This window comes from Camarhynchus parvulus, chromosome 27 (genome assembly GCF_901933205.1).
Source record: "Camarhynchus parvulus chromosome 27, STF_HiC, whole genome shotgun sequence".
NCBI lineage: Eukaryota > Metazoa > Chordata > Aves > Passeriformes > Thraupidae > Camarhynchus > Camarhynchus parvulus.
The window spans coordinates 2068128-2093654 of NC_044597.1; the positions used below are offsets into that span (position 1 = coordinate 2068128).

Here is a 25527-nt window from a genome sequence, read left to right on the forward strand (position 1 = left end):
GCAGTCTGCTGGAGTTTTGTAATGCTGCCAGATTTTTGTAATCCCTGCTGCCTGGAGGGGCCTCCTCTGCTCTCAGCCATCATTTCTTTTGCCCATGAACCAATCGGGCCCACTATGTGACTTTGCTACTTAGTGAAACCTCTGTGCTCTCCTCATCGTCTTGCAAAATCCTAGACACCCCTGTAGCACTGTTGCCTGAGCTTCTGTCCTGCTTGGTGTTCCCAGAATCTGCTCTGGCTAGGAGCTCCCCAGCATCTCCTCAGTGCCATCCCTTCCTCAGGCCTCTGCCCCATGTGCTCCCCCACAATCATGTGCGTGGCAGTGCGGCTGTGGCCCAGTGTGTGCCCGTGTCTGCACATGCCTGTGCTTGTGCCCTGCTGGGAACAGCCCCTGAGAGCCTCTGGCCTGCACGGGGATGGTTGTGCACAGGGCAGGGCCCTTGTGTGCAGGCCCCCTACCCGTGTGGCTGTGCCCGTGTGCTGGGCTCTGTGCTCTGGGCTCATCTCTGAGCACTCCTGGCCAGGCTGGCAGTGTGTCAGTGCCCTGGCTGTGTGTGCACAGCTGGGCCTGAGCTGAGCTCTCAGCCCAGCCATTGCACGGCCTGTAGGGCCTTCCCTGCCCAGCAGTGCCAGCCACTGACACACACTCAGCCCCCAGTTCCTTCTCTGCAGGAACCTGGACAGGGCCATGGCACCCACATCGCTCAAGGACAATCCCAAGCCCAGGTGTCTTGGTTCAGGGAACATTTGGGAGAGAACTCCCAGAGGGGCTCCTCTAGAAAGGCAGATACATTTGGCTCCTCCCCCAACAGGTTCGGGAGAAAATACTCCTTAGAGAAAAGTGGAAAAAACTGTTTATTAAACAATAAAACCTAAACAATATTAAACAATAAAACCTCTTACTGCTCCCCAAGTGATTACAAACTCAGAAAAGTCCCCTCCCCAGGCTGTAGTTCAGTTCACTCAGTCTCTTATCAGTCCCTCCGGTGCTGGAAGTGTCATGGCCCAGGCCCGGCCCTTTGGGCCACAGGTGGAGCTGCAGGTGCTCTGCTGGTGTTCAGTCCAGAGCAGGTTTAAACAGGTCCAATGCAAAGGCAAAAAAAACCACAGTCCAGGGAACTTTGCCTCAGCAAGCTAAAACTAACTAAAACAAAAGAGAACTCTGTCCTGCTGTCTGTCCATCCACAGACAACACAGTCCAGGAGCAGGAATGAGGAAGAGTGAGTGCAGTGTCTGAAAACAAACTGCACGCTTCTTCTCTGCTCCCTTCACTCCCAGAACAAGTCTTAAAGGTGCAAAACCTCTAATTCAGCATAAACAGAACAGATGATTTGGGATAAAAGCATCATATAGTCAACCCAGGACACCAGGCCATTCCTCTGATGCGGCCTCCAGGCAGCCTTGGGGCCTTCAGCCGTTTCCCACAGTTCTTGTTCCTGCCTCATGTGAAGGCTTTGAGGTCACAGGGTTCTTTTGTCTCTGTGGAGATGGGGGAGTCTCTGGCCACAGTGGCCTTTGTCATGAAGCTGTGGGAAAATGTTGCTGTCAAAAAGAATGAGTCAAGTGGAGAAAAACATTTGACCGTATCTGAGAGGTGGAGGCCAGAGAGATGAGGGAGTTTGTCCTGTCCCACATCCAGAAGGGGAAACACTGGCAGACTCCAGCATCGTGGGAGGAGGGTTTTGGTTTTGGTTCTGGTTCTGTCCTCATGCTCACTTGATCCTGTGGCAACACACAGCCCATCCTCTCTGGTTACAAGCAGGGTAGAGGGCAAATGTGAGGGAGGTGTTTGAAGAGAGGAGGTTGTGGACCATCTCAGGCACTGCTGTTTCCCATTCCCACACCTGTCACCATTTGACATCATCTCCTGATGATCACTGTTTTGGAGAAGCCAGGGAGGTCTTTGGGAGCTCCAATAGAAAAGGCACAAAGTAAAGGCCACCACAGAGTGTCCACCCACGGATTCCTCCAGCTTTTGCCCTGAGCTGGGTGGAAGAGTTCCCACACAAAGAAAGAGAAAGCAGAGGGCCAGGTTTGGATGCAAAACAACTTTATTGAGTCTAAGGAAGAGAATGAGGTAACTTGAAAAGGACATCAGGAGCAGCCAGTGGGGCTCAGTGGGGGGTGTCCATTTGCCTGGCCTCCAGAGGGATGGAGGGAGGCAAACAGGTCCCACTAGGCTGGCATTGGGTGGTGCAGACAGGAAGGGAAGGCAAGGGAAGAGAGTGGAAGAAAAGAGCAGTAAATCAAGGGCACAAATCCATTGTTCCAAAGATCCATTTTCAGTGCAGCTCCACGTTCTGAGGTTGTGGAGGTTCTTGCCCAAGGAGGTTGGCAGCAGATTTAGCAGGGACGACAACAACTGCTGCCATAGCAGTTGGTGATGCAGGAGATGTCAAAGCCCCCAGAGCTGATGGGCACTCCGTCACAGCTGAGGATGTTGCCAACAGCAGCAGAGGTGGAGGATCCCACGGCGGTGTTCTGTGGGAAGGAGCTGAGGATGGGGCCGGGCAGGGTCACCAGCACAGCAGGCGGCTCAATGACAACGTGGGAGCTCTGGCACTGCCTGACACAGCACTCATTGCAGCTGCTGGCCAGCGGGCAGGGGCCACAGGGCTGGCAGCAAGGGTCACAGGGCTTGCAGCAGGACATGGCTCAGGGTCACAGGTGCACCTGGCACAGAGGGAAGGGAGAAGCACAAAGTGAGGACACATGAGAAGCAAGACTGCACCCAAACACCCTGCAGCCAAGGCACCTCCTGGCCCACATTGCAGTGCCCAGCTCAAAGCCCAGCAGCCACCTCAGCCATGTCCCAGCCTCTCTCTGTCTGCACAAGACCTTCTCTCCCCTGACCTCTCCCAGCACAAGCAGCTCCCAGCCCTGGGCTCTTGTAGCCCCTCTCAGCTGAGACCTCCAGCCAGGCAAGAGCTGCTCTTGAAGCAGCAGCAGGAGGAGGAGAAGAGGCTTCCCACTCACCTGATTCCTGAGGAGGAGAAGGAGGTGAGAGAAGTGGATGAGAGAGCAGAGACTTGGGCTGCCTTTTATAGCAGTCCTGCCTTGCCTCGGGCCCAGAGGCACCTTAGTGGAAGCCATAATTTTGTGACCAGCTCATGTCAAATGTGCACCATCCCAGTTAATGGTAGGGGCTGTGTCCTGGTTTCCTGCACTGCAGCCTCTATTTCCTGGCTTCTGGCCTGCGCGTTCCTATCTAAAGACTCCTTCTAGGGCCAGGAATGAGAGATCCAAGTATTTCCGGGATATGAACACGTCAGAGTAGTCAGAATGCATAGATCATGGTCTGGTGGCATTCCATGCAGGCTCATGACCTGAACCTGTGTCATTCCTGTGGGTTTCTTTGTGGCAAAGCTCTCAGGGCATCACTCTCATTCTTCCTGTATCCCTGCCCGTCTCTCCTGCATCCCTCTGTGACATCCCATGAGTTTTCGCATGCAGCCTGTTTTCCTGGCCCATTTTGGGAATGGATAGGGGACAGAAGGTGTTCTTTGTGGTCTTGCTTCCACTCTATTACCTCTCCCTTTGGTCAGCACTCCATGCCTGCTTCTGCAGCTCATTCCTGCTCTTGTCCTGGGCTGGACTGCAAGCTGTGCTTGGTGGCCCTTGCTGGATGGATGGTGCCCAGCAAGCTGCTCTGTCAATGCCCTTTCTCAGGCAGTAAGACAAGATAAAACCGAACTGATAACAACTTGAATCTTGAGAGAAGGCAGTTTGCCAAAGGTAGAGGGAAAGATTATGCATGCACAAGTACATCGGGAAAGAAAATTAATGTATGGCCTCCTTCCCTCAGGAAGTGATGGCTGGCAATTTCCCAGGAAGCAGGGCTTCCTCCTGTCTCATGGTTGCTCATGATGGCACACTTTGTGCCTTAGGCTGCAGGAATGGGCTCTGTGACAAGAGTCCAGTGGCTCCAGCCAGCTGTGACTGAGTCAGCTCCAGCTGTGTCCAAAGGGGACTCAGCACTGCCCAGCACTGAGCACATTTGTCCCACTGCTGATGCCTCTGAGAAAGCAGATTTCATTAGAATGGTTTGGGCTGGAAGGCAACCTTGAGACCATTTGTTTCTCCTCCTCCTACCCTTTACAGAGGGGCACTGATGCCACCCACTACACCAGCTTACTCCAAGATGTGTCCAACCTGGTCTTGCACATGTCCAGGTTTGAAGCATTCAAAACCATTCTGGGCAAGTTGTTACAATGCCTCACCATCGACACAGAGGGGAACACCATTTTCAACACCAAAAGAAAAGGAAAAAAAGAAATTGAACTGAAGAAACAGCACAAAGAAAGTTGCAGGGATTGCGAAGTTGTGCTTCCTCCACCCTTTTTCCAATGGGCAAATTGGAGGAGTTGTCACAGAAAGAAAGAGAAATCAGAGGCCAAGGTTTGAATGCAAAACCAAATTTATTAAGTCAAAAGAAGAAAATATGGAGGCTCAGAGAGGGCACCTGAGGGCATCCACTAAGATGCAGCAGGGATGTCTGATATCGTGGGCTGCGAAGGGAAGGAATCCAGCAGGACCCATTAGGCCGGCATTGAGTGGTGGTGACGGGAAAGGAAGGGAAGAGAAAAATGAGATGAGGACAAGAAGAAAACAATAGTTTGAAGCTCTAAATCCAATCTGTTAAGTTTTGACTTCATTCCATCATGATATTCTGAGCTCTTGGAGGTTCTTGGCCGTGGACATTGGCGGCACCATCCTTAGCAGGGACGACAGCATCGGCTGCCACCATAGCAGTTGGTGATGCAGGAGATGTCAAAGCCCCCAGAGCTGATGGGCACTCCCTCAGAGCTGAGGATGCTGCCAACAGCAGCAGAGGTGGAGGATCCCACGGCGGTGTTCTGTGGGAAGGAGCTGAGGATGGGGCCGGGCAGGGTCACCAGCACAGCAGGCGGCTCAATGACAACGTGGGAGCTCTGGCACTGCCTGACACAGCACTCATTGCAGCTGCTGGCCAGCGGGCAGGGGCCACAGGGCTGGCAGCAAGGCTCGCAGGGCCGGCACTGCTGGCACTTCTCAGAGCAGGACATGTCTGGAGCCTGGCGCTGCACCTGGCACAGAGGGCAGGGAGGAAGCAGAGCACACGCACACCTCAGACACAGCCTGCAAGGCACCCCCAGCAGCACAAGGCCCCTGCTGCCTGCACAGCTCCAGCCTGGCCAGCCCCAACCTGGGCATCCTTTGCCCCAGCCCAGCTCGCTCCTTCCCAGCTCAGCCAGGCCCAGCTCTGCTCCTGCCTGACCTGGAGGAGAATCAGCCCCTCAGCCCAGCCTCAGCCTCTGGCCAGAACACATGCTCTGCCCTCTGCCCACACCAGCACCAGTGCAGAACAGCCCCAGAAGAACAAGGAGCAGCAACAAGGGCCAGAAAGCTCAATGCTGTCTTGGAGAGGGTGGAGGAAAAAGGGGCTTCCAACTCACCTGGTTCCCAAGGAGCAGGAGGTGACAGAAGTGGTTGAGAGAGCCCCCAGCTGGGCTGCTTTTTATCCTGGCCCCACAGTGCCTCAGGGCCCACAGTTTGTGCTGCGGAGGTGACGATATTCCTGCATGATCCCAAATGAATGGAAAGATCTCTGGGAATGGTATGGCATGAGTTGGATTTTCCCTCTACCATGACTTTGCATTTCCTGGCTTACCTCATTCCCATTCCCTCACGGACACTTCTTCTGAGTGCTGGTATGCGAGATTCCATGTGTCCTGGGGGCAAGTATGTGACAGTGTGGGTAAGAGACATGAACTAAGTGCAGAAGGGATCACAAGGATGCAGGTGATGCCAGCCTGAGGCTGTCTTTGGGATATTTTCTGTTCCTGCTGACTGGAAGTGCCTCATCTGCTCCCAGCCCTCCAGTCTTTGGCTCATCACCCAATGGCTCTCCTTCATGCCTTGCCTTTGAGGTAACACCTCATTGCCTTCGTCCCCGGCCTTCACAGTGCATGGGACTCCTGTAGCATTGCTGCCTGAGCTTCTGTCCTGCTTGGTGTTCCCAGAATCTGCTCTGGCTGGGAGCCCCCCAGCATCTCCTCAGTGCCATCCCTTCCTCAGGCCTCTGCCCCATGTGCTCCCCCACAATCTTGTGCGTGGCAGCGTGTCTGTGGCCCAGTGTGTGCCAGTGTCTGCACATGCCTGTGCTTGTGCCCTGCTGGGAACAGCCCCTGAGAGCCTCTGGCCTGCACGGGGATGGTTGTGCACAGGGCAGGGCCCTTGCATGCAGCCCCCCTGCCCGTGTGGCTGTGCCCATGTGCTGGGCTCTGTGCTCTGGGCTCATCTCTGAGCACTCCTGGCCAGGCTGGCAGTGTGTCAGTGCCCTGGCTGTGTGTGCACAGCTGGGCCTGAGCTGAGCTCTCAGCCCAGCCATTGCACGGCCTGTAGGGCCTTGCCTGCCCAGCAGTGCCAGCCACTGACACACACTCAGCCCCCAGTTGCTTCTCTGCAGGAACCTGGACAGGGTCACAGCACCCACATCACTCAAGGATAATCCCTAAGCCAGGCCATGCCTTGGATGCCACCTCCAGGCAGCCTTGGGGCCCTCAGCTGTTTCCCAGGGTCCTCGTTCCTGCCTCATGTGGAGGCTTTGATGTGACAGGGTTCTGTTGTGTCTGTGGGGATGGGGGAGTGCTCTGGCTACAGAGGCCTTTGCCCCATATTCCAGGCACTGTGGGAAATGGATACTGTCAGTGAAAATGAGGAATGTGGAGAGAAACTGCTAACTGTGTCTGGGAGGTGGATGCCGGAATATGGGGGAGTTTTTCCTCTCCCAAATCTAGAAGTGGAAACAGCACAAGCCTTCTACATGTAGGGATGATGGTTTTGATTTTGGTTCCATCCTCCTGCTCACTTGATCCTGTGTAACCATTCAGCTCTGCCTGTGTACTAAGGAGCTGAGCAGAAGACTAGTGTGAGGGAGGTGTTTGAAGAGAGGAGATTGTGGTTTATCCCCAGGCACTGCTGCTTCCCATGCCCTATCACCATTTGACATCATCTTCTCCTGAGGATCACTATTTAGGGGAAGCCAGGGCTGTGTTTGGGAGCTCCAATAGAAAAGGCACAAAGTAAAGGCCACCACAGAGTGTCCACCCTTGGCTTCCTACACCTCTTGCCCTGAGCTGGGTGGAAGAGTTCCCACACAATGAAAGAGAAAGCAGAGGGCCAGCCTTGGATGCAAAACAACTTTATTGAGTCTAAGGAGGAGAAGGAGGTAGCTGAAAGAGGACAACAAGAGCAGGCATGGGGGCACAGTGGGGGTGTCCATTTGCCAGGCCTGCAGAGGGATGGAGGGAGGCAAACAGGTCCCACTAGGCTGGCATTGGGTGGTGCAGACAGGAAGGGAAGGCAAGGGAAAAGAGTGGAAGAAAAGAGCAGTAAATCAAGGGCACAAATCCATTGTTCCAAAGATCCATTTTCAGTGCAGCTCCACGTTCTGAGGTTGTGGAGGTTCTTTCCCAAGGAGGTTGTCAGATTCTTTAGCAGGGACGACAACAACTGCTGCCATAGCAGTTGGTGATGCAGGAGATGTCAAAGCCCCCAGAGCTGATGGGCACTCCGCCACAGCTGAGGATGTTGCCAACAGCAGCAGAGGTGGAGGATCCCACGGCGGTGTTCTGTGGGAAGGAGCTGAGGATGGGGCCGGGCAGGGTCACCAGCACAGCAGGCGGCTCAATGACAACGTGGGAGCTCTGGCACTGCCTGACACAGCACTCATTGCAGCTGCTGGCCAGCGGGCAGGGGCCACAGGGCTGGCAGCAAGGGTCACAGGGCTTGCAGCAGGACATGGCTCAGGGTCACAGGTGCACCTGGCACAGAGGGCAGGGAAAAGCACAAAGTGAGGACACATGAGAAGCAGAGCTGAACCCAAACACCCTGCAGCCAAGGCACCTCCTGCCCCACATTGCAGTGCCCAGCACAAAGCCCAGGAACCACCTCAGCCATGTCCCAGCCTCTCTCTGTCTGCACAGCACCTTCTCTCCCCTGCCCTCTCCCAGCACAAGCAGCTCCCAGCCCTTGTCTCTTGTAGCTGCCTCTCAGCTGAGACCTCCGCCAGGCAAGAGCTGCTCTTGAAGCAGCAGGAGCAGGAGAAGAAGAGGTTTCCCACTCACCTGATTCCTGAGGAGGAGAAGGAGGTGAGAGAAGTGGATTAGAGAGCAGAGACTTGGGCTGCCTTTTATAGCAGTCCTGCCTTGCCTCAGGCCCAGAGGCACCATAGTGGAAGCCATAATTTTCTGACCAGCTCATGTCAAATGTGCACCATCCCAGTTAATGGTAGGGGCTGTATCCTGGTTTCCTGCACTGCAGCCTCTATTTCCTGGCTTCTGGCCTGCGCGTTCCTATCTAAAGACTCCTTCTAGGGCCAGGAATGAGAGATCCAAGAACTTCCATGATATAAACACATCAGAGTAGTTAAAATGCACAGATCATGGTCTGGTGGCATTCCATGCAGGCTCATGACCCGAACCTGTGTCATTCCTGTGGGTTTCTTTGTGGCAAAGTGCTCAGGGCATCACTCTCATTCTTCCTGTATCCCTGCCCATCTCTCCCGCATCCCTTTGTGACATGCCATGAGTTTTCACGTGCAGCCTGTTTTCCTGGCCCATTTTGGGAATGGACAGGGGACAGAAGGTGTTCTTTGTGGTCTTGCTTCCCCTCTATTACCTCTGCCTTTGGTCAGCACTCCATGCCCACTTCTGCAGCTCATTCCTGCTCTTGCCCTGGGCTGGACTGTGAGCTGTGCTCGGTGGCCCTTGGCTGGATGGATGGTGCCCAGCAAGCTGCTCTGTCAATGCCCTTTCTCAGGCAGCACCACAAGAAAAACCAAACTAATGACAACATGACGCTTGATAGAAGGTAGTTTGCTAAAGCTAAAGGGAAAGATTATGCATGCACTGGTACACCAGGAAAGAAAATAAACTTATGGCGTCCTTCCCTCGGGGAGTGATGGCTGGCAATTTCCCAGGAAGCAGAGCTTCCTCCTGTCTCATGGTTGCTCATGATGGCATACTTTGTGCCTTAGGCTGCAGGAATGATCTCTGTGAGAAGAGTCCAGTAGCTCCAGCCAGCTGTGACTGAGTCAGCTCCAGCTGTGTCCAAAGGGGACTCAGCACTGCCCAGCACTGAGCACATTTGTCCCACTGCTGATGCCTCTGAGAAATCAGATTTAATCAGAAATGGTTTGGGGCTGGAAGGCAACTTCAAGACCATTTGTTTCCACTCCTCCCCTCCTCAACAGTTGGGCACCCACTAAACCACTTGTGTATAAACCACCCACATGCTCCAAGTTGTGTCCAGACTGTTGTTGCACACTTGCAGGACTGAGGAATCTATACCCTTCCTGGGCAAGTTATTGCCATGCCTCAATGTTCTCACAGAGAGTGACATCTTTGCCAGCTCCAAGGAAAATTTGCACAAATAAAATTTCACTGCGGGGATTGCATCGCTGTGCTTCCTCCACCCTTTTTCCAGTAAGCAAACTGGAATTTATGTCCCAGAACGGAGGAGAAATTAGAGGCTGAGGTTTGAATGCAATCCCAATTTAATTGAGTCAAAAGAAGAGAAGGAGAAGGCTCAAAGAGAGCACCAGAGGGAAGCCACTATGGTGAAGTGGGGATGTCTGATGTTCTGGGTTCCTGAGGGACGGAGCCAAGAGGTGCCACTAGGCTGGCATTGAGTGATGGTGATGACAGGAAAGGAAGGGAAGAGAAAAAAAAGAGGAGAAGACGAAGGAGACAAAAGTCCAAAGCCTTAAAGGCAATGTTCCAAAATGCCATTTTCATTCCACCACCATGATCCGAGGTCTTGGAGCTCCTTGCTCGAGAACGTTGGTGCCAGCACCTCTAGCAGGGACGACAGCATCTGCTGCCATAGCAGTTGGTGATGCAGGAGATGTCAAAGCCCCCAGAGCTGATGGGCACTCCGCCACAGCTGAGGATGTTGCCAACAGCAGCAGAGGTGGAGGATCCCACGGCGGTGTTCTGTGGGAAGGAGCTGAGGATGGGGCCGGGCAGGGTCACCAGCACAGCAGGCGGCTCAATGACAACGTGGGAGCTCTGGCACTGCCTGACACAGCACTCATTGCAGCTGCTGGCCAGCGGGCAGGGGCCACAGGGCTGGCAGCAAGGCTCACAGGGCCGGCACTGCTGGCACTTCTCAGAGCAGGACATGTCTGGAGCCTGGCGCTGCACCTGGCACAGAGGGCAGGGAGGAAGCAGAGCACACGCACACCTCAGACACAGCCCGCAAGGCACCCCCAGCAGCACAAGGCCCCTGCTGCCTGCACAGCTCCAGCCTGGCCAGCCCCAACCTGGGCATCCTTTGCCCCAGCCCAGCTCGCTCCTTCCCAGCTCAGCCAGGCCCAGCTCTGCTCCTGCCTGACCTGGAGGAGGATCAGCCCCTCAGCCCAGCCTCAGCCTCTGGCCAGAACACATGGTCTGCCCTCTGCCCACACCAGCACCAGTGCAGAACAGCCCCAGAAGAACAAGGAGCAGCAACAAGGGCCAGAAAGCTCAATGCTGTCTTGGAGAGGGTGGAGGAGAAAGGGGCTTCCAACTCACCTGGTTCCCAAGGAGCAGGAGGTGACAGAAGTGGTTGAGAGAGCCCCCAGCTGGGCTGCCTTTTATCCTGGCCCCACAGTGCCTCAGGGCCCACAGTTTGTGCTGCGGAGGTGACGATATTCCTGCATGATCCCAAATGAATGGAAAGATCTCTGGGAATGGTATGGCATGAGTTGGATTTTCCATCTACCATGACTTTGCATTTCCTGGCTTACCTCAGTCCCATTCCCTCATGGAGACTTCTTCTGAGTGCTGGTATGCGAGATTAAAATCTCCTGGGGGCCAGGATGTGTCAGGCTGTGCAATAGACATTAACTAAATGCAGATTAGCTCACAAGGATGTAGGTGATGCCAACATGGGGCACTCTTTTGGATTTTTTATGTTTCTGATGCCTGCATGGTCCCTCCCTTTCCCAGCCCTTCACTCTTTGGCTCATCACCCTAGGCCTCCCTTGACTACGATCCTTGTTCTTCTCTTAAAATCTCTTTGGATTCCTTCTGTGCCTGCACAGTCCCCGAGGGACCTGTTGCACTGCTGCCTGAACCACAGTGTGTGCACATCCATGTGCTTTTGCACTTGTGTGAACACATCCCCAACTGCCACAGTCTTGCATTGTGAGTTTTCTCCATATAGGAGTGCACTTGTCTGCAACCATACTCCAGGGAATTCCATTTATGCATTGCTGCACTGTGAGTGGTGTCTAGAGACAACAATATCCTGGATTAGAACAAGGAAAGTAGAAGTGTTGGTCAGTGCTTCCTACTCCAAGTTTTGACTGCAGTCCAGAGCCTCAGGGGCCACCAAGTTGGTGCTGGAGCTGGGCTTGGGACACTGGGCTTCCCTGGAGGCTCTGGGAGTCCTGGGGATTAATGGCTACACATTAATGATTGGCAGTCCAATTTCAGAGCTTGCTCCTTTGTGTGCATTAGCAGGAGGTTTGGGGATTAGAGCAGGAGGAAGCTGAATGCCAGGATTTTGATTCCTTGAGTCTCTGCTTAAGGGAAGATGGGGTGAGCGCATTCAATCAAGGGAGCCTGGAGACAACTCTCTTCATTGCTGGTACTCAGTACAGTGGGGTTTGGCCTCTATGGAACAGGGGTTTGAGCTTTCCATGGTCACATCTTCTTATTCAGAGCACCTGTCTTCCTGAAGGCACTGAAGAGCCATGCCTGGTTTCTGCTTCATGGAGAGAGTCAATTGGTCTCTGTATGGGATGGGGAAGGAAGGCCATTCCCAGCACCTATATCTACTTCAAAAAGGGGTGAGAGTCTTGTGCCTAAAGAAACATCTTTAGTGTTGTCTGTAAAGGTGAGCCAGCCTTGTCTCAGGAATGTCTCAATCCCCAAATTGACAGATCTCCATCCATTCTCATGTCAAGCTGCAGAGAGATGCCTGGCTCAGTAGGTGCCCCACCATAGCTTTTGCTCTTTGGCAGCAATCACCCAGAATTCCCTCCTTTTCCAAATCACCTCTGATTAAATATCTCCATTATGGAGGGAATTGGATTTGTTTGGCCTACCACTGCTATCTAGCGCTAGCTGTAAGAGTTAGTGCAGACTATATCAATCTCTGCTACTGCCTGGAAGGATGTAGTGTGGAAATTGGTGCTGGCTTTTTCCCCCAAGGAGCCAAGGTTCTTGACTGTCCCAGTGCCACCCAGAACATCTATCCTACATCTCAGAGCAAGGCAATATCTGTACCCTGATCCCTTCAATTGCATCCATGCATTTTTTGTAAGGCCTTGGCCCCCACCTCACTCAGCACCACTCTGAGTGGTAGCATTGGCCTGGACAGGATGAGACTGTGTCCCATCCCAGTGGACAAGTCTAGGACATAAGGGCTGATGTGTATGCCTCAAACACGGAGAGCTGGATGTCCGTGGGGCCAGCCAAGGCTTGTGGGTGTGTTGGGTCTGTTCATGTTCCCCACAGCAGCCCTGGCAGGGCTGTGCTGGGCACTGGGTGTTACAAAGCTGCTGGTAACTCTTCAGTCCTTTGGCTCCCGCTGAGCACTGCTAAAACAGCACCAGCACTGTCTCTCCAACATTCCCTTCCCCATCAGGAGCTGGGGGGTGGCAAGATCCTGGGAGTGGACAAAACTCAGCCACTTGACCCAAACTGAGTAAAAGGGATCTGGATGGACAGAGCTTGGTGCAAGCTGGTTTAGTGGGTGGCATCAGTGCCCCTCTGTTGAGGGAAGGAGGACGAGAAACAAATGGGATTGAAGTTGCCTTCCAGCTGAAACCATCTCTAATTAAATCTGCTTTCACAGAGGCATCAGCAGTGGGACAAATGTGCTCAGTGCTGGGCAGTGCTGAGTCCCCTTTGGACACAGCTGGAGCTGACTCAGTCACAGCTGGCTGGAGCTACTGGACTCTTTTCACAGGGCCCATTCCTGCAGCCTTAGTTACAAAGTGTGCCATCATGAGCAACCATGAGACAGGAGGAAGCCCTGCTTCCTGGGAAATTGCCAGCCATCACTTCCTGAGGGAAGGAGGCCATACATTAATTTTCTTTCCCGATGTACTTGTGCATGCATAATCTTTCCCTCTACCTTTGGCAAACTACCTTCTCTCAAGATTCAAGTTGTTATCAGTTAGGTTTTATCTTGTCTTACTGCCTGAGAAAGGGCATTGATAGAGCAGCTTGCTGGGCACCATCCATCCAGCAAGGGCCACCAAGCACAGCTTGCAGTCCAGCCCAGGACAAGAGCAGGAATGAGCTGCAGAAGCAGGCATGGAGTGCTGACCAAAGGGAGAGGTAATAGAGGGGAAGCAAGACCACAAAGAACACCTTCTGTCCCCTATCCATTCCCAAAATGGGCCAGGAAAACAGGCTGCATGTGAAAACTCATGGCATGTCACAAAGGGATGCGGGAGAGATGGGCAGGGATACAGGAAGAATGAGAGTGATGCCCTGAGCGCTTTGCCACAAAGAAACCCACAGGAATGACACAGGTTCAGGTCATGAGCCTGCATGGAATGCCATCAGATCATGATCCAAGCATTCTGCCTACTCTGACGTGTTTATATCCTGGAAGTTCTTCGACCTCCCATTCCTGGCCCTAGAAGGAGTCTTTAGATAGGAACGCACAGGGCAGCTGCCAGGAAATAGAGGCTGCAGTGCAGGAAACCAGGACACAGCCCCTACCATTAGCAGGGATAGTTTGTATTTGACATGAGCTGGTCACAAAATTATGGCTTCCACAAAGGTGCCTCTGGGCCTGAGGCAAGGCAGGACTGCTATAAAAGGCAGCCCAAGTCTCTGCTCTCTCATCCACTTCTCTCACCTCCTTCTCCTCCTCAGGAATCAGGTGAGTGGGAAGCCTCTTCTCCTCCTCCTGCTGCTGCTTCAAGAGCAGCTCTTGCCTGACTGGAGGTCTCAGCTGAGAGGGGCTACAAGAGCCCAGGGCTGGGAGCTGCTTGTGCTGGGAGAGGGCAGGGGAGAGAAGGTCTTGTGCAGACAGAGAGAGGCTGGGACTTGGCTGAGGTGGCTCCTGGGCTTTGTGCTGGGCACTGCAATGTGGGCCAGGAGGTGCCTTGGCTGCAGGGTGTTTGGTGGTAGCACTGCTTCTCATGTGTCCTCACTCTGTGCTTCTCCCTTCCCTCTGTGCCAGGTGCACCTGTGACCCTGAGCCATGTCCTGCTGCAAGCCCTGTGACCCTTGCTGCCAGCCCTGTGGCCCCTGCCCGCTGGCCAGCAGCTGCAATGAGTGCTGTGTCAGGCAGTGCCAGAGCTCCCACGTTGTCATTGAGCCGCCTGCTGTGCTGGTGACCCTGCCCGGCCCCATCCTCAGCTCCTCCCCACAGAACACCGCCGTGGGATCCTCCACCTCTGCTGCTGTTGGCAACATCCTCAGCTGTGGCGGAGTGCCCATCAGCTCTGGGGGCTTTGACATCTCCTGCATCACCAACTGCTATGGCAGCAGTTGTTGTCGTCCCTGCTAAATCTGCTGGTGACATCCTTGGGCAAGAACCTCCACAACATCAGAACGTGGAGCTGCACTGAAGATGGATCTTTGGAACAATGGATTTGTGCCCTTGATTTACTGCTCTTTTCTTCCACTCTTTTCCCTTGCCTTCCCTTCCTATCTGCACCACCCAATGCCAGCCTAGTGGGACCTGTTTGCCTCCCTCCATCCCTCTGCAAGCCTGGCAAATGGACACCCCCACTGTGCCCCCATGCCTGCTCTTGTTGTCCTCTTTCAGCTACCTCCTTCTCTTCCTTAGACTCAATAAAGTTGTTTTGCATCCAAAGCTGGCCCTCTGCTTTCTCCTTCCTTGTGTGGGAACTCTTCCACCCAGCTCAGGGGAAGAGGTGGAGGAAGCCAAGGGTGGACACTCTGTGGTGGCCTTTACTTTGTGCCTTTTCTATTGGAGCTCCCAAACACAGCCCTGGCTTCCCCTAAATAGTGATCATGAGCAGAAGACGATGTCATGGTGACATGGAATGGGAAACAGCAGTGCCTGCGGATATTCCACAATCTCCTTTCTTCAAACACCTCCCTCACATTAGTCTTCAGCTCAGCTCCTTAGTACACAGGCAGAGCTGAATGGTTACACAGGATCAAGTGAGCAGGAGGACGGAACCAAAACCAAAACTATCATCACTCCATGTTAAAGGATGCCACTGATTTCTCTTCTGTATTTGGGAGAGGAAAAACTCCCCCATATTGCGGCCTCCACATCCCACACACCGTTAGCAGTTTCTCTCCACAATCCTCATTTTCACTGACAGCATCCATTTCCCACAGTGCCTGGAATATGGGGCAAAGGCCTCTGTGGTCAGTGGACTCCCCCATCCCCACAGACACAACAGAAGCCTGTCACATCAGAGCTTCCACATGAGGCAGGAGCAAGGACCCTGGGAAACAGCTGAGGGCCCCAAGGCTGCCTGGAGGTGGCATCCAAGGCACGGCCTGGCTTTGGGATTATCCTTGAGCGATGTGGGTGCTGTGGCCCTGTCCAGGTTCCTGCAGAGAAGGAACTGGGGGCTGAGTGTGTGTCAGTGGCTGGCACTGCTGGGCAGGGAAGGCCCTACAGGCCGTGCAATGGCTGGGCTGAGAGCTCAGCTCAGGCCCAGCTGTGCACACACAGCCAGGGCACTGACACACTGCCAGCCTGGCCAGGAGTGCTCAGAGATGAGCCCAGAGCACAGAGCCCAGCACACGGGCACAGCCACACGGGTAGGGGGGCTGCACACAAGGGCCCTGCCCTGTGCACAACCATCCCCGTGCAGGCCAGAGGCTCTCAGGGGCTGTTTCCAGCAGGGCACAAGCACAGGCATGTGCAGACACTGGCACACACTGGGCCACAGCCGCACTGCCACGCACATGATTGTGGGGGAGCACATGGGGCAGAGGCCTGAGGAAGGGATGGCACTGAGGAGATGCTGGGGAGCTCCCAGTCAGAGCAGATTCTGGGAACACCAAGCAGGACAGAAGCTCAGGCAGCAGTGCTACAGGAGTCTCATGCACTGGGAAGGCTGAGGACGAAGGCAATGAGGTGTTACCTCAAAGGCAAGGCATGAAGGAGAGCCATTGGGTGATGAGCCAAAGACTGGAGGGCTGGGAGCAGATGAGGCACTTCCAGTCAGCAGGAACAGAAAATATCCAAAAGACGGCCTCAGGCTGGCATCACCTGCCTCCTTGTGATCCCTTCTGCACTTAGTTCATGTCTCTTACCCACACTGACACAGCCTTGCCCCCAGGGACCATGGAATCTCGCATACCAGCACTCAGAAGAAGTGTCCGTGAGGGAATGGGAATGAGGTAAGCCAGGAAATGCAAAGTCATGGTAGAGGGAAAATCCAACTCATGCCATACCATTCCCAGAGATCTTTCCATTCATTTGGGATCATGCAGGAATATCGTCACCTCCGCAGCACAAACTGTGGGCCCTGAGGCACTGTGGGGCCAGGATAAAAGGCAGCCCAGCTGGGGGCTCTCTCAACCACTTCTGTCACCTCCTGCTCCTTGGGAACCAGGTGAGTTGGAAGCCCCTTTCTCCTCCACCCTCTCCAAGACAGCATTGAGCTTTCTGGCCCTTGTTGCTGCTCCTTGTTCTTCTGGGGCTGTTCTGCACTGGTGCTGGTGTGGGCAGAGGGCAGAGCGTGTGTTCTGGCCAGAGGCTGAGGCTGGGCTGAGGGGCTGATTCTCCTCCAGGTCAGGCAGGAGCAGAGCTGGGCCTGGCTGAGCTGGGAAGGAGCGTGCTGGGCTGGGGCAAAGGATGCCCAGGTTGGGGCTGGCCAGGCTGGAGCTGTGCAGGCAGCAGGGGCCTCGTGCTGCTGGGGGTGCCTTGCAGGCTGTGTCTGAGGTGTGCGTGTGCTCTGCTTCCTCCCTGCCCTCTGTGCCAGGTGCAGCGCCAGGCTCCAGACATGTCCTGCTCTGAGAAGTGCCAGCAGTGCCGGCCCTGCGAGCCTTGCTGCCAGCCCTGTGGCCCCTGCCCGCTGGCCAGCAGCTGCAATGAGTGCTGTGTCAGGCAGTGCCAGAGCTCCCACGTTGTCATTGAGCCGCCTGCTGTGCTGGTGACCCTGCCCGGCCCCATCCTCAGCTCCTTCCCACAGAACACCGCCGTGGGATCCTCCACCTCTGCTGCTGTTGGCAGCATCCTCAGCTCTGAGGGAGTGCCCATCAGCTCTGGGGGCTTTGACATCTCCTGCATCACCAACTGCTGTTGTGGCAGCAGATGCTGTCGTCCCTGCTAGAGGTGCTGCGCCAACATCCTCAGGCAAGGAACTCCAAGACCTCGGAACGTGATGATGGAATCAAGTCAGAACTTTACAGATTGGATTTAGAACTTCAGACGCCTGTTTTCTTCTTCTCTTTGTCTCATTTTTCTCTTCCCTTCCTTTCCTGTTAACAACACTCAATGCCAGCCAAGTGGGACCTGTTGGCCTCCTTTCCTCAGCAGGCCAGGCCACCAGACCTCTCTGCTGCATCTTAGTAATCTCAGTTGCTGCATTTGGGTGCACTATCTGAGCCTTCTTCTTCTCTTCATTTGATTCAATAAAGCTCTTTTGCATTCAAACCTCGGCCTCTGATTTCTCCTTCTTTTTCTGAAACTCTTCCATTTCCATCACTGGAAAAAGGGTGGAGGAAGTATAGTGTTGCAATCCCTGAAATGGAGTTTTATTTGTTCCTTTTTGTTTTGGAGGCGGCAAAGATGTTCCTCTCTGTGAGGATGGTGAGGCATTGAAATAAGTTTCCCAAATAGGTTTGTGATGCCTCAAGATTGGAAGAGTGCAAGACCTGGATGGACAGAGCTTGGTGCAAGCTGGTTTAGTGGGTGGCATCAGTGCCCCTCTGTTGAGGGAAGGAGGACGAGAAACAAATGGGATTGAAGTTGCCTTCCAGCTGAAACCATCTCTAATTAAATCTGCTTTCACAGAGGCATCAGCAGTGGGACAAATGTGCTCAGTGCTGGGCAGTGCTGAGTCCCCTTTGGACACAGCTGGAGCTGACTCAGTCACAGCTGGCTGGAGCTACTGGACTCTTTTCACAGGGCCCATTCCTGCAGCCTTAGTTACAAAGTGTGCCATCATGAGCAACCATGAGACAGGAGGAAGCCCTGCTTCCTGGGAAATTGCCAGCCATCACTTCCTGAGGGAAGGAGGCCATACATTAATTTTCTTTCCCGATGTACTTGTGCATGCATAATCTTTCCCTCTACCTTTGGCAAACTACCTTCTCTCAAGATTCAAGTTGTTATCAGTTAGGTTTTATCTTGTCTTACTGCCTGAGAAAGGGCATTGATAGAGCAGCTTGCTGGGCACCATCCATCCAGCCAAGGGCCACCGAGCACAGCTTGCAGTCCAGCCCAGGACAAGAGCAGGAATGAGCTGCAGAAGTGGGCATGGAGTGCTGACCAAAGGGAGAGGTAATAGAGGGGAAGCAAGACCACAAAGAACACCTTCTGTCGCCTATCCATTCCCAAAATGGGCCAGGAAAACAGGCTGCATGCAAAAACTCATGGGATGTCACAAAGGGATGCGGGAGAGATGGGCAGGGATACAGGACGAATGAGAGTGATGCCCTGAGCGCTTTGCCACAAAGAAACCTACAGGAATGATACCGGTTCGGGTCATGTGCCTGCATGGAATGCCACCAGACCATGATCTGAGCATTCTGCCTACTCTGAAGTGTTTATATCCTGGAAGTTCTTCGACCTCCCATTCCTGACCTTAGAAGGAGTCTTTCGATAGGAATGCACAGGGCAGCTGCCAGGAAATAGAGGCTGCAGTGCAGGAAACCAGGACACAGCCCCTACCATTAGCAGGGATAGTTTGTATTTGACATGAGCTGGTCACAAAATTATGGCTTCCACAAAGGTGCCTCTGGGCCTGAGGCAAGGCAGGACTGCTATAAAAGGCAGCCCAAGTCTCTGCTCTCTCATCCACTTCTCTCACCTCCTTCTCCTCCTCAGGAATCAGGTGAGTGGGAAGCCTCTTCTCCTCCTCCTCCTGCTGCTGCTTCAAGAGCAGCTCTTGCCTGACTGGAGGTCTCAGCTGAGAGGGGCTACAAGAGCCCAGGGCTGGGAGCTGCTTGTGCTGGGAGAGGGCAGGGGAGAGAAGGTCTTGTGCAGACAGAGAGAGGCTGGGACTTGGCTGAGGTGGCTGCTGGGCTTTGTGCTGGGCACTGCAATGTGGGCCAGGAGGTGCCTTGGCTGCAGGGTGTTTGGGTGCAGTGCTGCTTCTCACGTGTCCTCACTCTGTGCTTCTCCCTTCCCTCTGTGCCAGGTGCACCTGTGACCCTGAGCCATGTCCTGCTGCAAGCCCTGTGACCCTTGCTGCCAGCCCTGTGGCCCCTGCCCGCTGGCCAGCAGCTGCAATGAGTGCTGTGTCAGGCAGTGCCAGAGCTCCCACATTGTCATTGAGCCGCCTGCTGTGCTGGTGACCCTGCCCGGCCCCATCCTCAGCTCCTCCCCACAGAACACCGCCGTGGGATCCTCCACCTCTGCTGCTGTTGGCAACATCCTCAGCTGTGGCGGAGTGCCCATCAGCTCTGGGGGCTTTGACATCTCCTGCATCACCAACTGCTATGGCAGCAGTTGTTGTCGTCCCTGCTAAATCTGCTGGTGACATCCTTGGGCAAGAACCTCCACAACATCAGAATGTGGAGCTGCACTGAAGATGGATCTTTGGAACAATGGATTTGTGCCCTTGATTTACTGCTCTTTTCTTCCGCTCTCTTCCCTTGCCTTCCCTTCCTGTCTGCACCACCCAATGCCAGCCTAGTGGGACCTGTTTGCCTCCCTCCATCCCTCTGCAGGCCTGGCAAATGGACACCCCCACTGTGCCCCCATGCCTGCTCTTGTTGTCCTCTTTCAGCTACCTCCTTCTCCTCCTTAGACTCAATAAAGTTGTTTTGCACCCAAAGCTGGCCCTCTGCTTTCTCCTTCCTTGTGTGGGAACTCTTCCACCCAGCTCAGGGCAAGAGGTGGAGGAAGCCAAGGGTGGACACTCTGTGGTGGCCTTTTCTTTGTGCCTTTTCTATTGGAGCTCCCAAACACAGCCCTGGCTTCCCCTAAATAGTGATCATGAGCAGAAGACGATGTCATGGTGACATGGAATGGGAAACAGCAGTGCCTGCGGATATTCCACAATCTCCTTTCTTCAAACACCTACCACACATTAGTCTTCAGCTCAGCTCCTTAGTACACAGGCAGAGCTGAATTGTTACACAGGATGAAGTGAGCAGGAGGACGGAACCAAAACCAAAACCATCCTCCCACCATGTTAAAGGATGCCACTGATTTCTCTTCTGTATTTGGGAGAGGAGAAACTCCCCCATATTGCGGCCTCCACATCCCACACACCGTTAGCAGTTTCTCTCCACAATCCTCATTTTCACTGACAGTATCCATTTCCCACAGTGCCTGGAAAATGGGGCAAAGGCCTCTGTGGTCAGTGGACTCCCCCATCCCCACAGACACAACAGAACCCTGTCACATCAAAGCCTCCACATGAGGCAGGAGCAAGGACCCTGGGAAACAGCTCAGACCCCCAAGACTGCCTGGAGGTGACATCCAAGGCATGGCCTGGCTTTGGGTTTGTCCTTGAGTGATGTGGGTGCCGTGGCCCTGTCCAGGTTCCTGCAGAGAAGGAACTGGGGGCTGAGTGTGTGTCAGTGGCTGGCACTGCTGGGCAGGGAAGGCCCTACAGGCCGTGCAATGGCTGGGCTGAGAGCTCAGCTCAGGCCCAGCTGTGCACACACAGCCAGGGCACTGACACACTGCCGGCCTGGCCAGGAGTGCTCAGAGATGAGCCCAGAGCACAGAGCCCAGCACACGGGCACAGCCACACGGGTAGGGGGGCTGCACATAAGGGCCCTGCCCTGTGCACAACCATCCCCATGCAGGCCAGAGGCTCTCAGGGGCTGTTCCCAGCAGGGCACAAGCACAGGCATGTGCAGACACTGGCACACACTGGGCCACAGCCACACTGCCACGCACATGATTGTGGGGGAGCACATGGGGCAGAGGCCTGAGGAAGGGATGGCACTGAGGAGATGCTGGGGAGCTCCCAGTCAGAGCAGATTCTGGGAACACCAAGCAGGACAGAAGCTCAGGCAGCAGTGCTACAGGAGTCTCATGCACTGTGAAGGCTGAGGACGAAGGCAATGAGGTGTTACCTCAAAGGCAAGGCATGAAGGAGAGCCATTGGGTGATGAGCCAAAGACTGGAGGGCTGGGAGCAGATGAGGCACTTCCAGTCAGCAGGAACAGAAAATATCCAAACGACGGCCTCAGGCTGGCATCACCTGCCTCCTTGTGATCCCTTCTGCACTTAGTTCATGTCTCTTACCCACACTGACACAGCCTTGCCCCCAGGGACCATGGAATCTCGCATACCAGCACTCAGAAGAAGTGTCCGTGAGGGAATGGGAATGAGGTAAGCCAGGAAATGCAAAGTCATGGTAGAGGGAAAATCCAACTCATGCCATACCATTCCCAGAGATCTTTCCATTCATTTGGGATCATGCAGGAATATCGTCACCTCCGCAGCACAAACTGTGGGCCCTGAGGCACTGTGGGGCCAGGATAAAAGGCAGCCCAGCTGGGGGCTCTCTCAACCACTTCTGTCACCTCCTGCTCCTTGGGAACCAGGTGAGTTGGAAGCCCCTTTCTCCTCCACCCTCTCCAAGACAGCATTGAGCTTTCTGGCCCTTGTTGCTGCTCCTTGTTCTTCTGGGGCTGTTCTGCACTGGTGCTGGTGTGGGCAGAGGGCAGAGCGTGTGTTCTGGCCAGAGGCTGAGGCTGGGCTGAGGGGCTGATTCTCCTCCAGGTCAGGCAGGAGCAGAGCTGGGCCTGGCTGAGCTGGGAAGGAGCGTGCTGGGCTGGGGCAAAGGATGCCCAGGCTGGGGCTGGCCAGGCTGGAGCTGTGCAGGCAGCAGGGGCCTTGTGCTGCTGGGGGTGCCTTGCAGGCTGTGTCTGAGGTGTGCGTGTGCTCTGCTTCCTCCCTGCCCTCTGTGCCAGGTGCAGCGCCAGGCTCCAGACATGTCCTGCTCTGAGAAGTGCCAGCAGTGCCGGCCCTGTGAGCCTTGCTGCCAGCCCTGTGGCCCCTGCCCGCTGGCCAGCAGCTGCAATGAGTGCTGTGTCAGGCAGTGCCAGAGCTCCCACGTTGTCATTGAGCCGCCTGCTGTGCTGGTGACCCTGCCCGGCCCCATCCTCAGCTCCTTCCCACAGAACACCGCCGTGGGATCCTCCACCTCTGCTGCTGTTGGCAGCATCCTCAGCTCTGAGGGAGTGCCCATCAGCTCTGGGGGCTTTGACATCTCCTGCATCACCAACTGCTGTGGTGGCAGCAGATGCTGTCGTCCCTGCTAAAGGTGGTGCCGCCAATATCCGCAGGGAAGAAGCCCTATCATGGTGCTGGAATGAAAATGGAGTTCTGGAACATCGGCTTTAAGGCTTTGCTCTATTGTCTCCTTCTTCTTCTCCTCTTTTTTATCTCCTTCCTTCTCTTTCTGTCACCACCATTCAATGGCACCCTACTGGGACCTGCTAGGTTCCTTCCCTTGGCCACCCAGGATGACAGACATGCTAATGCATCTAACTTGCTGCTCTCGAGTGCCCCCTCTGATCCTCCATATTTTCTTCTTTTGACTCAATAAAGTTCCTTTTGCATTCAAACCTTGGCGTTTAATTTCTACTTCTTTCTGTGACAACTCTTCCAGTTTGCTCATTTGAAAAAGTGTGGAGGAAGCACAGCGATGCAATCCCTGCAGTGCAATTTTATTTGCTCCTTTTCCCTTGGAGCTGACAAAGATGTTCCTCTCTGTGAGGATGGTGAGGCATTGTATTAACATGTCCAGAATAGTCTGGATGCCCCAACCCTGGAAGTGTGCAAGACAAGGTTGGAAAAACCTGGAGCAAGCTGGTGTAGTGGGTGGCATCATTGCCCCTCTGTTGAGTGTAGGAGGATGGGAAAAAATGGGCTTGAAGTTGCCTTCCAGCCCCAAATATTTCTAATTAAATCTGCTTTCATAGAGGCATCAGCAGTGGGACAAATGTACTCAGTGCTGGGCAGTGCTGAGTCCCCTTTGGACACAGCTGGAGCCGACTCAGTCAGAGATGGCTGGAGCCACTGGACTCTTCTCACAGAGCCCATTCCTGCAGCCTTAGTTACAAAGTGTGCCATCATGAGCAACCATGAGACAGGAGGAAGCCCTGCTTCCTGGGAAATTGCCAGCCATCACTTCCTGAGGGAAGGAGGCCATACATTAATTTTCTTTCCTGGTGTACTGGTGCCTGCATAATCTTTCCCTTTAGCTTTAGTAAACTGCCTTCTATCAAGTGTCATGTTGTTATCAGTTTGGTTTTATCTTGTCTTACTGCCTCAGAAAGGGCATTGACAGAGCAGCTTGCTGGGCACCATCCATCCAACCAAGGGCCACCAAGCACAGCTTGCAGTCCAGCCCAGGACAAGAGCAGGAATGAGCTGCAGAAGTGGGCATGGAGTGCTGACCAAAGGGAGCGGTAATAGAGGGGAAGCAAGACCACAAAGAACACCTTCTGTCGCCTATCCATTCCCAAAATGGGCCAGGAAAACAGGCTGCATGCGAAAACTCATGGGATGTCACAAAGGGATGCGGGAGAGATGGGCAGGGATACAGGAAGAATGAGAGTGATGCCCTGAGAGCTTTGCCACAAAGAAATCCACAGGAATGACAAAAGTTTGGGTCATGTGCCTGCATGGAATGCCACCAGACCATGATCTGAGCATTCTGCCTACTCTGACGTGTTTATATCCTGGAAATACTTGGATCTCTCATTCCTGGCCCCAAAAGGAGTCTTTAGATAGGAACGCACAGGGCAGCTGCCAGGAAATAGAGGCTGCAGTGCAGGAAACCAGGACACAGCCCCTACCATTAACTGGGATGGTGCACATTTGACATGAGCCGGTCAGGAAATGATGGCTTCCACTAAGGTGCCTGTTGGCCTGAGGCAGGGCAGGACTGCTATAAAAGGCAGCCCAAGTCTCTGCTCTCTCATCCACTTCTCTCACCTCCTCCTCTTCACGATTCAGGTGAGTGCAAAGCGTCTTCTCCCCTTCTGCTGCTGCTTCAAGAGCAGCTCTTGCCTGACTGGAGGTCTCAGCTGAGAGGGGCTACAAGAGCCCAGGGCTGGGAGCTGCTTGTGCTGGGAGAGGGCAGGGGAGAGAAGGTCTTGTGCAGACAGAGAGAGGCTGGGACTTGGCTGAGGTGGCTGCTGGGCTTTGTGCTGGGCACTGCAATGTGGGCCAGGAGGTGCCTTGGCTGCAGGGTGTTTGGGTGCAGTGCTGCTTCTCATGTGTCCTCACTTTGTGCTTCTCCCTTCCCTCTGTGCCAGGTGCACCTGTGACCCTGAGCCATGTCCTGCTGCAAGCCCTGTGACCCTTGCTGCCAGCCCTGTGGCCCCTGCCCGCTGGCCAGCAGCTGCAATGAGTGCTGTGTCAGGCAGTGCCAGAGCTCCCACGTTGTCATTGAACCCTCCCCTGTGCTGGTGACCCTGCCTGGCCCCATCCTCAGCTCCTTCCCACAGAACACCGCCGTGGGATCCTCCACCTCTGCTGCTGTTGGCAACATCCTCAGCTGTGGCGGAGTGCCCATCAGCTCTGGGGGCTTTGACATCTCCTGCATCACCAACTGCTATGGCAGCAGTTGTTGTCGTCCCTGCTAAATCTGCTGCCAACCTACTTGGGCAAGAACCTCCACAACCTCAGAACATGGAGCTGCACTGAAGATGGATCTTTGGAACAATGGATTTGTGCCCTTGATTTACTGCTCTTTGCTTCCACTCTCTTCCCTTGCCTTCCCTTCCTGTCTGCACCACCCAATGCCAGCCTAGTGGGACCTGTTTGCCTCCCTCCCTCCCTCTGCAGGCCTGGCAAATGGACACCCCCACTCTGCCCCCATAGCTGCTCTTGTTGTCCTCTTTCAGCTACCTCCTTCTCTTCCTTAGACTCAATAAAGTTGTTTTGCATCCAAAGCTGGCATTCTCCTTTCTCCTTCCTTGTGTGGGAACTCTTCCACCCAGCTCAGGGCAAAAGGGGGAGGAAGTCAAGGGTGGACACTCTGTGGTGGCCTTTACTTTGTGCCTTTTCTATTGGAGCTCCCAAATACATCCCTGGCTTCCCCAAAAATGTGATCATCAGGAGAGGATGATGTCAAATGGTGACAGGAAGGGGAATTGGAATCAGCAGTGACTGGGATAGTCCACATCGTCCTCTCTTCAAACACCACTCTCACATTCCCCTTCTGCTCAGGTTTCAACCAGACAAGCTGGGGTGAGCGATTTCACAGGATCAGCTGAGCATGGGGAGAGAACCAAAACCATCTTCCTACCGTGTTGGAGGCTGACATATTTTCCCCTTCTGGATGTGGGAGAGGATGAACTTTCCCATCCTCTTGTCTCTACCTCCCAGACATGGTCAACACTTTCTCCATATCACTCATTCTCTTTGACAGCATCAATTTCCCATGGCTACTGGATAA

The 25527-nt window shown here is 54.2% G+C and overlaps 4 protein-coding genes and 5 pseudogenes across 4 annotated transcripts; 5 read left to right on the top strand and 4 right to left on the bottom strand.

Moving 5' to 3' along the window:
- Positions 1-2342: 2342 nt before the first annotated feature.
- Positions 2343-3111, bottom strand: LOC115914085 (annotated as a pseudogene).
- Positions 3112-4714: 1603 nt separating this feature from the next.
- On the bottom strand, positions 4715-5044 carry LOC115914091 (feather keratin Cos2-2-like). The gene has a single exon (XM_030966439.1). The coding sequence runs from the start codon at positions 5042-5044 to the stop codon at positions 4715-4717; it is 330 nt and encodes a 109-aa protein (XP_030822299.1).
- A 2430-nt stretch (positions 5045-7474) lies between these two features.
- Positions 7475-8243, bottom strand: LOC115914093 (annotated as a pseudogene).
- Positions 8244-9838: 1595 nt separating this feature from the next.
- On the bottom strand, positions 9839-10165 carry LOC115914106 (feather keratin Cos2-2-like). Its single transcript, XM_030966456.1, has one exon. The coding sequence runs from the start codon at positions 10163-10165 to the stop codon at positions 9839-9841; it is 327 nt and encodes a 108-aa protein (XP_030822316.1).
- Positions 10166-13732: 3567 nt separating this feature from the next.
- LOC115914096 lies at positions 13733-14501 on the top strand (annotated as a pseudogene).
- Positions 14502-16929: 2428 nt separating this feature from the next.
- Positions 16930-17259, top strand: LOC115914087 (feather keratin Cos2-2-like). The gene has a single exon (XM_030966436.1). The coding sequence runs from the start codon at positions 16930-16932 to the stop codon at positions 17257-17259; it is 330 nt and encodes a 109-aa protein (XP_030822296.1).
- A 1589-nt stretch (positions 17260-18848) lies between these two features.
- On the top strand, positions 18849-19620 carry LOC115914099 (annotated as a pseudogene).
- A 2428-nt stretch (positions 19621-22048) lies between these two features.
- Positions 22049-22378, top strand: LOC115914102 (feather keratin Cos2-2-like). The gene has a single exon (XM_030966452.1). It carries the CDS (start codon positions 22049-22051, stop codon positions 22376-22378), a length of 330 nt encoding a protein of 109 aa, XP_030822312.1.
- Positions 22379-23941: 1563 nt separating this feature from the next.
- On the top strand, positions 23942-24712 carry LOC115913787 (annotated as a pseudogene).
- The last annotated feature ends 815 nt before the right edge of the window (positions 24713-25527 follow it).